The 14,557-nt window shown below is 41.1% G+C and overlaps 1 protein-coding gene across 4 annotated transcripts in view; it reads right to left on the bottom strand.

Annotated features, from left to right (window-relative positions):
* FRMD4A (FERM domain containing 4A) overlaps positions 1-14,557 on the bottom strand; it is a 360,038-nt gene that overhangs the window by 35,946 nt on the left and 309,535 nt on the right. For all 4 annotated transcript variants that reach the window (XM_065921130.1, XM_065921128.1, XM_065921131.1 and 1 more), the window contains exon 15: positions 300-433. In XM_065921130.1, the coding sequence (XP_065777202.1) occupies positions 300-433 (134 nt within the window). The remainder of the gene's footprint in view (positions 1-299; positions 434-14,557) is intronic.

Below are 14,557 nucleotides of genomic sequence, written 5' to 3' on the forward strand. Positions count from 1 at the left end.
ATGCTTTATAAACTATGAGGTACCATGCGAATATTGTTTGCTGTTGTTATCATGACTGTTATTACTACTTGTCATCTGGCCCCTGGGCGGAGGTTCTCACTGGGAATTCTGCCAAGACGTGCTTTCACTGCTGTCAGAGTGTTTCACTGTGGTCCAAGATGAGGGATGCTCATTCCAGGGCTGGGTGTCATCAACAGAAGAGGTCCTGCTTCCCTCTTATGCCCGCTGTGACACCCACCCTTGCCTTTTATACATACGCGAGCACAGATGAGCGCATAGGATGAAGCGGGGGTACTCACTGCTTCTCGGAGACAGAGTTTCTTCAGCTCTTCCAGCCGCTGGCGCAGTGTTTCCTCCAGAGCTTCCTGCCTGGATTTCAAGGCCGCCAGCATGTCTTTCTTGGCCGACTGAGAGCTATCCGATTCCTGAGAACCTGTCAATTAACAGCAGGGTTACTAGGCCAGTTGACGAAGGGATGTACATCTGGACCACAAAGGAACTGAACCAAAGCCCACGCTGTGGATGTGGGATTTACCCCTTAATCAAGGGAGTGTGAAATAAAACAGGTGCTTGGGACTCCAAGCTTGAGGAACAACTTCTCAGCACTCTGGGTAATTTGCAACTGGTCAGAAAGACTGATAGGAAAATGTACATGCCTGAAAGAGAAGTTTCTCTTCCTTGATTATCTTAAGATATGTCACATATCCATTTTAATTTCACTAGCAAATTTTAATAAACATTTTGCACCATGAAGGGGAAGTAAATTGAGCCAGTCATTTTGTTTGTTTTGGGCCATGCTACACAGCTTAAGGGATCTTAGTTCCTCCCCGAGGGATTGAGATTGCACCCTTGATAATGAAAGCACAGAGTCCTAACCACTGGACTGCCAGGGAATTCCTGAGCCAGTCATTTTAATACATAGTTTTAATTTCTTTCAATTTAAAGTGCTTATTTTTTTCTTAGTACAAAGATAATGCATGTTTATCATAAAAATTTGACAATGTAGACAGGTATAAAAATAATCCATAAGCTAGTCACCCAGAGATAACCACCAATAAGCATTTTCTTTTGGTCTTTTTAGCTAAGCACATATAGTTAAAAAATAAAATTAGATTTTTATTGTAGTTCTTGAACGCAAGACTGAATCATGAGCAAATTCCCTCCTAATAAAAGTTATCCCTATTTTTACATGTAGCATAGAAATATCTGCTTGCTGATTCAAATAGCAGCCTGCTAGATAGGAAACTGTTGTGTAAGGTAAACTGTAAACCAAACAAAAGGAAAATAAGCTGAAATGCCAACTGGAGAGATTTACATTAGATCAGAAGAATCATTTCTGGGCTGCAATGTTTGAACTCTGAAATAGGTTTCCTGCAGTGAAGCTATTATACCTTTTCTACCTGGACGGTTAGACAAGGGACCTTGACTCCCTGGGAAAGGAAAAGTTGCTTATTACTTTGCTTCTTGAGCCATAGAGAGCGGAAATCTTAGAAATGGATGGGTGTGCCTTCAAGGGGCCCCTGTCATGAGATCTGCAACAGCATCAAAAGACATCGAATACCTAGAGATTCATCTAGTGAAAGGTGGGTGGGATCCCCACAATGAAAAGTAGAGTACTCTGCTGAGAAAAACACAAGACCTCAAACAAGATAGGGAAGTACTCTGGTCATGGATTGGAGGCTTGGTGTTGTAATGATGTCAATTCTTCAGGAACTAAACCAGTGAATCACTGTAATCCCAATAAAAATTCCAGTAGGATTTGTTGGAGGGAGGGGTGGGAACTATATTTCCTTAGGAAGCATTTTGGAATGATTCAGTGAATGGATGACAGACTTGAGAATAATCCAAAAGGAATTCTCAAGAGTCAACTGTTCTGTTACTTCCAGTGGTTAAAGAAGGTGTCTCAGAATCAATACTAGAAAAAACTTCTATGCTTTTACATCAAAAACCCTGCGAGGCTCCAATCAACCCCATAAATATACGATTCTTCTTTCTTCTTTAGGCTCTGAGCAGGAGTCCCCATGTTCCCTCAATTATCAGGCACCTAGGTTCTTATAACCCTAATCCTCAAGAATTTTCAATGTTTAGGTACACTTTGACTCCATTTTAGGCTTCCCCTACCCCCTACTCCATTCTAATTTGAAACAGAGAATCTCCATCACTGCAGGAATGGACCATTTTTGTCTCCATACTGGCTAATACATATTAGCTTGAATAAACAAATACTGTTGTCAATCATATGCTTAGATGCTATAATTAAGTTGTGAGATGCTATAATATCTCATCTCGGTAAAGAAATCAAGTCCCTCTAAGTGGTTTCTTTATAGAATCGACCTTCCAAGCTTTTAATCATTTTTGAAGCTCTTTCCTGGATTTCGTCATGCTTCAGTTGCATGTTTCCAAATTCAACAGTAAATGCAAATGAAAACTTGACACTCACAAAGTGTCTATGACCTCATATCTCTCAGATTCTAAATCCATATGGTATGTTTATGTCACATTTGGCTGGACACTACTGCAGGCTCCCCTTTTTGAAATGCTTCAGGTTTTCTACCCCCATAAGTCAATTACCCTGAGCTTATTAGTCCTGAACTATATCCAGTCTACATCCATCTAACATAACACAGCTATTAAAAAACCATTTTGAATCTTAATTTCATTCTCTTAGCCACAGTCACTTACCACAGGTGAAGACACAGGAAAATTTAATGAGCTAAGCTCTATTTCATCACTGAAAGAATTAATAAGAATATAAAATAATACGGGAAGGAAGTCAGACTTTAGATTTAAAAAACAGACCTGGGGAAACTTGGGTCTAAGAAGATGAAAGGATTTCTAGCACAAATGAAACATTCATTGTTTCCCCTCTCACCTCTACCTAACCTCTCAATAGGACATGATGATTTATGAAGTCTAAGCTAAGAATGAATTATATTTAAAGGATGGCTAAAATCACAACATTAAACTCTGGGTGGTAAAACACAGTGTTTCTGGATGATCTGACCTCTAGTTATGAGACTAGTTAAGCTTTGGTTTTGAGCTCATTAGCACTACCTAAATTATTACTATTTATAATAATTAGCCTAAATAATTCCTAAAATGTGAACATCAGCATTTTAGAAATCAGTGAACTAAAATGAACAAGAATCAGCAACTCTAATTCAGGTGACCATTATATCTGCTACTGTGGGCAAAAGTCTCTTAGAAGAAATGCAATAGCCCTCATAGTCAACAGAAGAGTTGAGAATGCAGTACTTGGGTGCCATCTCAAAAATGACAGAATGATCTTGGTTTGCTTCCAAGGCAAACCATTCAACATCACAGTAATCCAACTCTATGACCCAACCACTAATGCCAAAGAAGCTGAAATTGAATAATTCTATGAAGATTTATAAGACCTTCTAGAACTAACACCCAAAAGAGATGTCCTTTTCATCACAGGCGATTGGAATGCAAAAGTAGGAAGTCAAGAGATACCTGGAGTAACAGGCAAGTTTGTCCTTGGAGTACAAGGTGAAGCAGGGCAAAGCCTAAAGGAGTTTTGCCAGAGCATACACTGGTCATAGCAAACACCCTCTTCCAACAACACAAGAGATGACTCTACACATGGACATCATGAGATGGGCAATGCCGAAATTAGATTGATCATATTCTTTGCAGCTGAAGATAGAGAAGCTCTAAACAGTCAGCAAAAACAAGACTGGGAGCAGACTGTGGCTCAGATCATCAGATCCTTATTGCAAAATTCAGGCTTAAATTGAAGAAAGTAGGGAAAACCACTAGGCCATTCAGGTATGATTTAAATCAAATCCCTTATGACTATACAGTTGAAGTGACAAGTAGATTCAAGGAATTAAATCTGGTAGATGGAGTGTCTGAAGAACAGGAAGCTATGACCAAAACCATCTCAAAGAAAAAGAAATGTAAGAAGGCAAAGTGGTTGTCTGAGGAGGACTTACATATGGCTAAGAAAAGAAGAGAAGCGAAAGGCATAGGAGAAAGGGAAAGATTTACCCAACTGAATGCAGAGTTCCAAGAATAGCAAGAAGAGATAAGAAAGCCTTCCTCAGCGATCAATGCAAAGAAATACAGGAAAACAAAAACAAAAACAAACAAACAAAAAAGAAATACAGGAAAACAACAGAATGGGAAAGACTAGAGATCTCTTCAAGAAAATTAGAGATACCAAGGGAACATTTCATGGAAAAATAGGCACAATAAAGGACAAAAATGGTGAGGATCTAACAGAAGCAGAAGATATTAAGAAGAGGTGGCAAGAATACACAGAACTATACAAAACAGCTCTTAATGACCCAGATAACCACACTGGGTTATCATCACTATCTAGAGTCAGACATCCTGGAGTATAATGTCAAGTGGGCCTTAGGAAGCATTACTTTCGACAAAGCTGGCGGAGGTGATGGAATTCCAGTTGAGCTATTTAAAATCCTAAAAGTTTATGCTGTTTAGTAAAGTGCTGCACTCAATATAACAGCAAATTTGAAAAACTCAGCAGTGGCCACAGGACTGGAAAGGTCAGTTTTCATTCCAATCCCAAAGAAAGGCAATGCCAAAGGATGTTCAGATTACCATACAATTGCATTCATTTCACATGCTAGCAAGGTAATGCTCAAATCCTTTAAGCTAGGCTTCAACAGTACATGAACTGAGAACTTCCAGATGTACAAGCTGGATTTAGAAAAGGCAGAGGAACCAGAGACCAAATAGCCAACATTTGTTGGATCACAGAAAAAGCAAGAGAATTCCAGAAAAAACATCTACTTCTGCTTCATTGACTGTGCTAAAGCCTTTGACTGTGTGGATCACAACAAACTGTGGAAAATCCTTCAGGAGACAGAAATACTAGACCACTTTATCTGCTCCCTGAGAAAGCTGTATGCAGGTCAAGAAGCAACAGTTAGAACTGGACATGGAACAATGGATTGGTTCAAAATTGGGAAGAAAGTACATCCAGGCTTTAAATTGTCACCTTGCTTATTTAACTTTTATGCAGAGTGCATCATGTGAAATGTAAGGCTGGATGAATCACAGGCTGGAATCAAGATTGATGGGAGAAATATCAACAGCCTCAAATATGCAGATGATACCATTCTAATGGCAGAAAGCAAGGAGAAACTAAAGAGCCTCTTGATGAGGGTTAAAGAGGAGAGTGAAAAAGCTGCCTTAAAACTCAATACTAAGAAAACTAAGATCATGGCATCTGGTACCATCACTTCATGGAAAATAGACAAGGAAAAAGTGGAAACTGTGGCAGATTTTATTTTCCTAGGCTCCAAAATCACCATGGACAGTAACTGCAGCCACAAAATTAAAAGACACTTGCTCCTTGGAAGAAAAGCTATGACAAACCTAGATCATGTATTCAAAAGCAGAGACATTACTTTGCCGACAAAGGTCCATATAGTCAAATAGTTTTTCCACATAGTCATGTATGGATGTGAGAGCTGGACCATAAAGGAAGCTGAGGGTCAAAGAATTAATGCTTTTGAACTGTGGTGCTTGAGAAGACTCTTGAGAGTTCCTTGGACAGCAAGGAAATCAAATAAGTCAATCCTAAAGGAAACCAACCCTGAATATTCATTGGAAGGACTGATGCTAAAGCTGAAGCTCCAATACTTTGGCCATGTGATGCAAAGAGCTGACTCATTGGAAAAGACCCTGATGCTGGGAAAGACTGAGGGCAGGAGAAGGGGGCGACAGAGGATGAGATAGTTGGATGGCATCACTGACTCAATGGATAGGAGTTTGAGTAAACTGGGAGATAGTGAAAGACAGGGAAGCCTGGCGTGCTGCAGTCCATGGGGTCGCAGAGTCGGATATGACTTAGCGACTGAACAACAACCTAATCATTAGCCTAAATATCAAGCTCATATAAGACAGAGTGGTGGAGCTGTCTCTACCACAGAGCTGTCTCCGTATTGGGCACCACTAACATTTGGCTGGCACTGCTTCACACCTTTAATTCTGAAGTTGCTTCAGTAGGAATATGGTGCGAGGCACCAAGTTAAATCTTAGCAAAGTAAATGAGCTGGCTGGCCTAGACATGCAGTGTTATTATCATGGTAACTGTATGGCAAGGAGAGGGTAAAATGATCTGGTCTGGATGTAGTCTAAACCATTCACTAGATGAGTGACCTTGGGCAAGTGACCTGCCCTCCTCAATCTGCTGAAAAGACTAATGAGAGGATTTCCCTGGTGATCCAGTGGTTCAGACTCTGCACTCCCAAAGCAGGGGGGCTGAGTTTGATCCCTGATTGGAGAGCTAAGATTCCACATGCCATGTGTGCTAAGTCTCTTCAGTCGTGTCTCTTTGCGACCCTATGGACTGTAGCCCACCAGGCTCCTCTTTCCATGGGATTTCCCAGGCAAGTATACTGGAGTGTGTTGCCATTTCCTTCTCCAGGGGATATTCCCTCCATATGCCATGTGGTGTGGTAAATAAATAAATAAAAGGATGTCTATAAAATAAAGACTAATGATATCACGCACATTTAGCATTTAGCTTATATCTAGGGCAGACTTGAATGAGTGCTCATACTCACATGGGTACACACGGGTAGAATCATAAAGAGAGATATGATTGAAATGACTTTCTCGCCACTGCTCCAGGAGGCCATTTGCCAAGGAAAAGAAGCTCTCTGTGCCACCACTGGGGCTCCAAAGCTCATCTTTAGAAGAAGCGAAAGAGGTCTGGACACTTTTCAAATTCTGTTTCTTGAGCCCCTGGGTTTGTAGTTACGCTTTTTAGAGTGGCTGTGGATGAGCGTGGGAGGGGGGTCAAGGAAGTTCAGGTCCTGGGCTCCCCACTCTACCCTTCTCTAGCTAAGGCAGCTCTGCATTGGGGTCTTGTCACAACACATTTGAAAAAGAGGTTCCCAGTGCCTCTGTTTCCGAAAAGGAAATGCACCATCTGGGCAGGCGTGCTGAATTCTTACAGCTGCTCATTTCTGGAGCTTATGGGATCTGAGTCTATGGGGCTGTTATGTGCAACCAAGCAAATATGGCAACCACGGGGGGAGGTGGCCGAGTGCTCAGTGACAAGGGTGCACCAGTAACAGCACCAAAGAAAGAAACTCAAGGTCATCAGAAGAAGGAGCCCCAAGTGCTCTATGATGTTGATGTTGTTACCCTTCAGACATCCCTGCAAGGCAGGTGTGGCATCTAAAAAGTAGAATAGCCAGACAGCCAGAAACTGGGAGGCAGACATTCACTCTTCATCCTCTCAAGTGACAGAACAGAATGAATCCAGGGGAGTAACACAATCAGAAGGACCTCAGGGACTTAGGGCAAGGAGCATCTTGCAAACTAAAGGTTCGTGAGTGCATCTGAAAGGATTCTAAGCACAGAAATAATTTCCAATCAGCACCTACACATAGTGAATGGTATAAAAGTTCTCAGTAACTACAATTTATCCATTTCTAGTTATGTGAGCACACACATGATTTTTTACAGGTAACACCACTCCAAGGTTATACGTTCAGATCCTTAGAAATGAACAAGATGGGAATCTGCTATCTTTGAGAGGAGCTGTGAAGGATAAAAGACATCTGGATTTCCAACGTAGTTCAGTTCAGTTCAGTCGCTCAGTCTGACTCAGTCATTGGAAGGACTGATGTTGAAGCTGAAACTCCAATACTTTGGTTACCTGATGTGAAGAACTGACTCATTTGAAAAGACCCTGATGTTGGGAAAGATTGAAGGCAGGAGGAGAAGGGGACAACAGAGGATGACATGGTTGGATGGCATCAGCAACTCAATGGACACGAGTTTGTCCAACTCTTTGCAACCCCACGGACTGCAGTCCACCAGGCCTCCCTGTCCATCACCAACTCTCAGAGTTTACTCAAACTCATGTCAGCTTCATGTTGAAGTTTCAGCTTCAACATCAGTCCTTCCAATGATTTCCTTTAGGATGGACTGGTTGGATCTTCTTGCAGTCCAACGGACTCTCAAGAGTCTTCTCCAACATCACAGTTCAAAACATCAATTCTTTGGTGCTCAGCTTTCTTTATGGTCCAACTCTCAAATCCATACATGACTACTGGAAAAACCACAGTTTTGACTAGATGGACCTTTGCTGGCAAAGTAATGTCTCTGCTTTTTTTTTTTTTTTAATAGTTTCTGTGTTAATCACCTTTATTTTTTTAATTTTTTTTCCATTTATTTTTATTATGTCTCTGCTTTTTAATATGCTGTCTAAGTTGGTCATAACTTTTCTTCCAAGGAGCAAGCATCTTTTAATTTCATGGCTGCAGTCACTATCTGCAGTGATTTTGGAGCCCAAGAAAATAAAGTCAGCCACTGTTTCCACTGTTACCCCATCTATGTACCATGAAGTGATGGGACCAGATGCCATGACTTTAGCTTTCTGAATGTTGAGTTTTAAGCCAACTTTATCACTCTCCTCTTTCACTTTCATCAAGAGGCTCTTTAGTTCTTCTTCTCTTTCTACCATAAGGGTGGCGTCATCTACATATCTGAGGTTATTGATCTTTCTCCCAGCAATCTTTATTCCAGTTTTTGCTTCATCCAGCCCAGCGTTTCTCATGATGTACTCTGCATATAAGTGCATATAAGTGAAATAAGCAGGGTGACAATATACAGCCTTGACGTACTCCTTTCCCAATTTGGAACCAGTCTGTTGTTCCATGTCCAGTTCTAACTGTTGCTTCCTGACCGGCATACAGATTTCTCAAGAGGTAGGTCAGTTGGTCTGGTATTCTCATCTCTTAAAGAATTTTCCACAGTTTGTTGTGATCCACACAAACAAAAGGCTTTGGTGTAGTCAAGGAAGCAGAAGTAGATGTTTTGCTGGGACTCTCTTGTTTTTTCGATGATCCAGTGGATGTTGGCAATTTGATCTCTGGTTCCTCTACCTTTTCTAATCCAGCTTGAACATCTGGAAGTTCACGGTTCACGTACTGTTGAAGCCTGGCTTGGAGAATTTTGAGCATTACTTTACTAGCGTGTGAGATAAGTGCAACTGTGTGGTAGTTTGAGCATTCTTTGGCATTGCCTTTCTTTGGGACTGAAATGAAAACTGACCTTTTCTAGTCCTGTGACCACTGTTGAGTTTTCCAAATTTACTGGCATATTGAGTGCAGCACTTTCACAGCATCATCTTTTAGGATCTGAAATAGCTCAACTGGAATTTCATCACTTCCACTAGCTTTGTTCGTAGTGATGCTTCCTAAGGCCCACTTGACTTCACATTTCAGGATGTCTGGCTCTAGGTGAGTGATCATACCATTGTGATTATCTGGGTTTTGTATAGTTCTTCTGTGTATTCTTGCCACCTTTTCTTAAGATCTTCTGCGTCTGTTAGGTCCATACCAGTTCTGTCCTTTATTGTGCCCATCTTTGCATGAAATGTTCCCTTGGTATCTCTAATTTTCTTGAAGAGATATCTAGTTTTCCCCATTCTATTATTTTCCTCTATTTCTTTGCATTGATCACTGAGGAAGGCTTTTTTATCTCTTCTTGCTATTCTTTGGAACTCTGCATTCAAATCAGCATATATTTCCTTTTCTCCTTTGCCTTTCACTTTTCTTCTTTTCACTGCTATTTGTAAGGCCTCCTCAGACAACCACTTTGCCTTTTTGCATTTCTTTTTCTTGGGGATGATCTTGATCCCTGCCTCCTGTACAGTGTCATGAACCTCCGTCCATAGTTCTTTAGGCACTCTGCCTATCAGATCTAATCCCTTGAATCTATTTCTAACTTCTACTGTATAATCATAAGGGATTTGATTTAGGTCATACCTAAATTGTCTAGTGGTTTTCCCTACTTTCTTCAATTGAAGTCTGAATTTAGCAATAAGGAGTTCATGATCTGAGCCACAGTCAGCTCCTGGTCTTGTTTTTGCTGACTGTCTAGAGCTTCTCCATCTTTGGCTGCAAAGAATATAATCAATCTGATTTCAGTGTTGGCCATCTGGTGATGTCCATGTGTAGAGTCTTCTCTTATGTTGTTAGAAGAGGGTGTTTGCTATGACCAGTGTGTTCTCTTGGCAAAACTCTATTAGCCTTTGCTCTGCTTCATTCTGTACTCCAAGACCAAATTTGCCTGTTACTCCAATTGTTTCCTGACTTCCTACTTTTGCATTCCAGTCCCCTATAATGAAAAGAACGTCTTTTTTGGGTGTTAGTTCTAGAAGATCTTGCAGGTCTTCATGGTGTCAGATCTCGGGTTGTAAGAGCTTCCCATGTGGCTCAGTGTTGAACAATGCACCTGCCAATGCAGGAGATGCGGGTTTGATGCCTGGGTTGGGAATATTCCCCTGGAGTAGGAACTGGCAACCCACTCCAGTATTCTTGCCTGGAAAATTCCATGGACAGAGGAGTCTGGCAGGCTATAGTCCATGGGGTTGCAAAGAGTCAAACATAACTGAGCACACACACACACACTTGGGGTGTTAACCTCTCAGAGCCATGAAGTCTCCAACTAGCAAATGACCAACCAACTAACCCCCAAGATTTCTCCAAACTCAAAGAATCTGGTGCTTCAGACACTATTGACCAGGGGATTTCTGTGGAAACACCTGTTACTGGTGATTTGTTATGTAAGTGAATGTTGAAACACTCTATACGTTTCTGGTAAATAAGCTGTCAATAAATGACCTATTGAGGCAGTTCCCTCTCACCTCTAGGAGTCATTTTTACAAAATTTACAAAAGAAACCTTACATACGGTATCACCTTCCTCCTCTTTTCTTTCCCATCCCTGCCTACAGAACAGACAAATATCGTGGCAACTCTGGTCCCTCTCCCAGCTATTGCTACAGAGTGCTTCACATCAAAAGGAAGCGTCTAATTATCGACCAGCACCTAAAGGACTGACCTCTGCATCTTATCAAAAGACCAAAGCAAATAACTGTAGACTTGAACACTGTTCAATCTGAGCTGTGTTTGGGATTAATGATATATGAAGATGAACGGCAATTTCCTGGAGCCAGAAGAGGGATATTTAAAAATGTGTAGACTGACAAACAGTAGCCAAGTGCTACGTGGAAAGGGCTATCCAAAAATCATCAATTGATCTAGCAATCCTGGGAAAAACAGGAGTGATTATGAAGATCTGTGAAAGATCTAAGTAGCGCATGAATACTTTCTTGGTGGTAGTGTCAAATTTTCAAGCAGCACGAAGCTTATTAGGATAGAGTGCTGTGAATACACCTTGAGAAACTTCTACTGGTCTTGTAGCCTCTGGAGGCAGAATACTACCATCTAGTAGTTCAGAGTTAACAAGTCTAGGCTCGTGTCCTGGCTCTGCGACTTACTTGCTGTGAGGTCTCGGCAATGTTACATGACCTCTCTCAGTCCGTTACCTCCCTTATGATGTGAGAATGAAAACAGGACTTCTTCAAAAGTTGGGACAATCAAAGGAGACAGGGCTGACAAGATGCTCAGACCAGAGCTCAGAACATCACAGGCACTACATGAATATTTGTAGTTATTTGTATTAAGCAGTCTCACTGACTTTTCTTAGGAGTTGGCACCCTGATCCTGAGGAGCCTCAGAGTGTAAAGCAGGAAGAATGGTGAACAGGCGGGAAATACAGAAAGCCAGTGGAAGGTCCACATGCAGGGAACGTGGGAGAAAAAAGGGAAGGGAGGGATTTTTACAGAACCCCTGACAGGAGCTTCCCACATATTCTACTTCATTTCATTCTCACAAAAACATTAACCCCATTTCCATAGAAGTGGTCACCAGGACACAAGGAGGCAGAGCTGGGATTCCAGCTTCCTGTTTGGTCTATTTCACCCTAAGGATGGAAATACCATAAGGGGAGGAACTTTGTCTTGCTATAACATTGTTAGCATGCAGTCCTATCTGTCTCTCCAAGCCCAGACAGACCCTTTCTGCAAGATGTATGGATGAGCATATAGGCAGAAAGAAGGAGGAGGAGCCCAGGGGTCCTTCCAATGCACAAATGAAGTCTTTGAAGCACCGTCTGTGTGCATGGTGGGGGCAGGGGATGGGGAGACAGGTAACTGGATATAAGCCCAGCCCTCAGAGAGCCGTGGGTTTGGCCACAAAAAACTATCTAGCAGGAGGAAGGAAATAAACCATGCACTTGAATGGGAGAGGTGGTGGCAGCCATGTAAGGAGTAAGCCTACATCTCAGGGTCAATTAGATAATTAGCCTGCAGGGCTGATGATGTCCCTAAGTCTAGTCTGAGGAGGCTGAGTCTCCCTGTGGTCCACTGCCAGCAAGACCAGCATCAGATTAGTTTTCTGGAAAACCTTTCATCTTACTCACTGCCTAGTCAGCATCTCTTTGAATGAGCCCAGATTGAAAATATCTTTTGTCTTTGGCTATCGGATGATCATATTTCAATCCACATCCTTTATAGAAATCAGTCATTCATCAACTGGCCAGTGAAGGGGAGAAAAAGATCTGACCTCTAAAAAGACAATTCCTAACCAAACACAGCCAGGAGAGTTTGAATGATGTGCTCAAGATCAGAGAGACTTTCAATGGGCTTTGAAAAATCTCTGGAGTGAACTCCCGGATGCTAGCGATGTTGTTGGCAGGGATACGGAGAAAACTTGTTCTGCCACCTCTGGAGAAACTGCTTCTAGGACTTTCCAGAGGTTCCACCTGGGGAACTCCAGTTTTCACCCAATGGGCAGCTGGTTCCCTGGGGCAGGATGTGAGGAGAAGGCCAGCTCACACAAACAGCAGCTCCCTGCCCCGCTGGCAAATGGGAAGGATGTGCTCATTGGGCTGAGATGGAGAATGGGCTCCAATCTTTCAAAAGACTCTGAGCTACTCCACACCGGATATGAGAATGCATCCTCTTGAAGAGCATGTTGTCAGGAACCAGGCTCATCTGTTTTTACACAGATGTGTAAAATTTGGAATTCTGATGACCAGTCTGCTGACCTCAGGAGACATAAGGGGTGCTTTCCTCTCTGAAAGCAGGGGGAATTTGAAACAAACAGTCCCCCAAAGAAGAAAGAAATCCATTGTCCTAAAAGTAAGGGAAGGAAATGACTGTCTGTTTAGACTTTTAGGAAGAAAAAAAAAAAAAAAAAAGAAGGAAGAAGGCATATTCCCAGCAGATCTATAAAAGCTGTAAGGAAAAGTTTTGGCAGATACCCCAGGAATAAATATGAGGGAAAGGTCTGAACCCTTCTTTAGGATGAGAGATACTTATTTGCCTCAAAAATCCTCAATTATGAATTTCTTACAGAAAAGATGTCCTAAGAGAACATGGGAAATAGAGCCACCTGGCAGATTTCAGGATAAATATGTGATCTCTGGAAAGCGTCTCAGGGAATGAAATGTGATTTTTTTTTAATGTGAAAAGTTCATGCCTGGAAAGCTTTTCATTAGGGTCAGAAATTTTAAAAATAAAATAGTTCATGTTAAAGAGTATTGAAATGGGAGCACTTTGAAAATAAACACCTTTTGGTGACAGCTAAGAGTCTTTGGGACTCAGGGGGAAAAAAAAAAGTACTCAGTGGCACTTTTACCAAAGGGTGAAGAGTACAAAGATAATTCAAAAGAAAAATAGGGGGAGGAGGAGAGAGAATTGAGCAACTTATTAAAATTAAGCAACTTATTAAAAAATTAACAGCATCTCAAAAGAAACCTGGAATAGCAATACTCATATCAGACAAAATAAACTTTAAAAAATAAAACACTGTTACAAGAGACAAGGAAGGACACTACATAATGATCAAGGGATCAATCCAAGAAGAAGACATAACGATTGTAAATATCTGTACACTCAACATGGGAGCACCCCAATATATAAGGCAAATGCTAACAGCCATAAAAGGGGAAACCTACAGTAACCCAATAATAATGGGGGACTTTAACACTCCATTTACACCAAAGAACAGATCAGCCAGACAGAAAATAAGGAAACACAAGCCTTAAATGACACATTAGACCAGACAGACTCAACTGATATCTATAGGATATTCCGTCCAAAAATCAGTAGGATACACTTTCTTTTCAAGTGTGCATGGAACACTGTCCAGCATAGATCACATCTTGGATCACAAATCAAGCCTTGGTAAATTTAAGAAAACTGAAAACATACCAAGCATCTTTTCCGATTACAGCCCTATGAGATTAGAAATCAATTACAGGAAAAACTGTAAAAACCCAGAAACACATGGAAGCTAAACAGTATGCTACTAAATAACCAAGAGATCACTCTAGAAGTCAGAGAAGAAATAAAAAATACCTGGAAACAAATGACAATGAAAACACAACAAACCCAAATCTATGGGATGCAGCAAAAGTAGTTCTAAAAGTAAAGTTTACAGCAATACAATCCTACCTCAAAAAACAAGAAAAATCTTAAATAAACAACCTAACTTTTACACCTAAAGCAACTAGTGAAAGAAGAACCCCTCTTCCGCCAAAAACCAAAACTAAACCCAAAGTTAGCAGAAGGAAAGAAATGATAAAGATCAGAGCAGAAATAAATGAAACAGAAATGAAGAAAACAATAGCAAAGATCAATAAAACTGAATGCTGGCTCTTTGAGAAGATAAACAAAATTGATAAGCCTTTAG

The sequence above is a fragment of the Muntiacus reevesi genome, chromosome 2 (assembly GCF_963930625.1).
Source record: "Muntiacus reevesi chromosome 2, mMunRee1.1, whole genome shotgun sequence".
Taxonomy (NCBI): domain Eukaryota; kingdom Metazoa; phylum Chordata; class Mammalia; order Artiodactyla; family Cervidae; genus Muntiacus; species Muntiacus reevesi.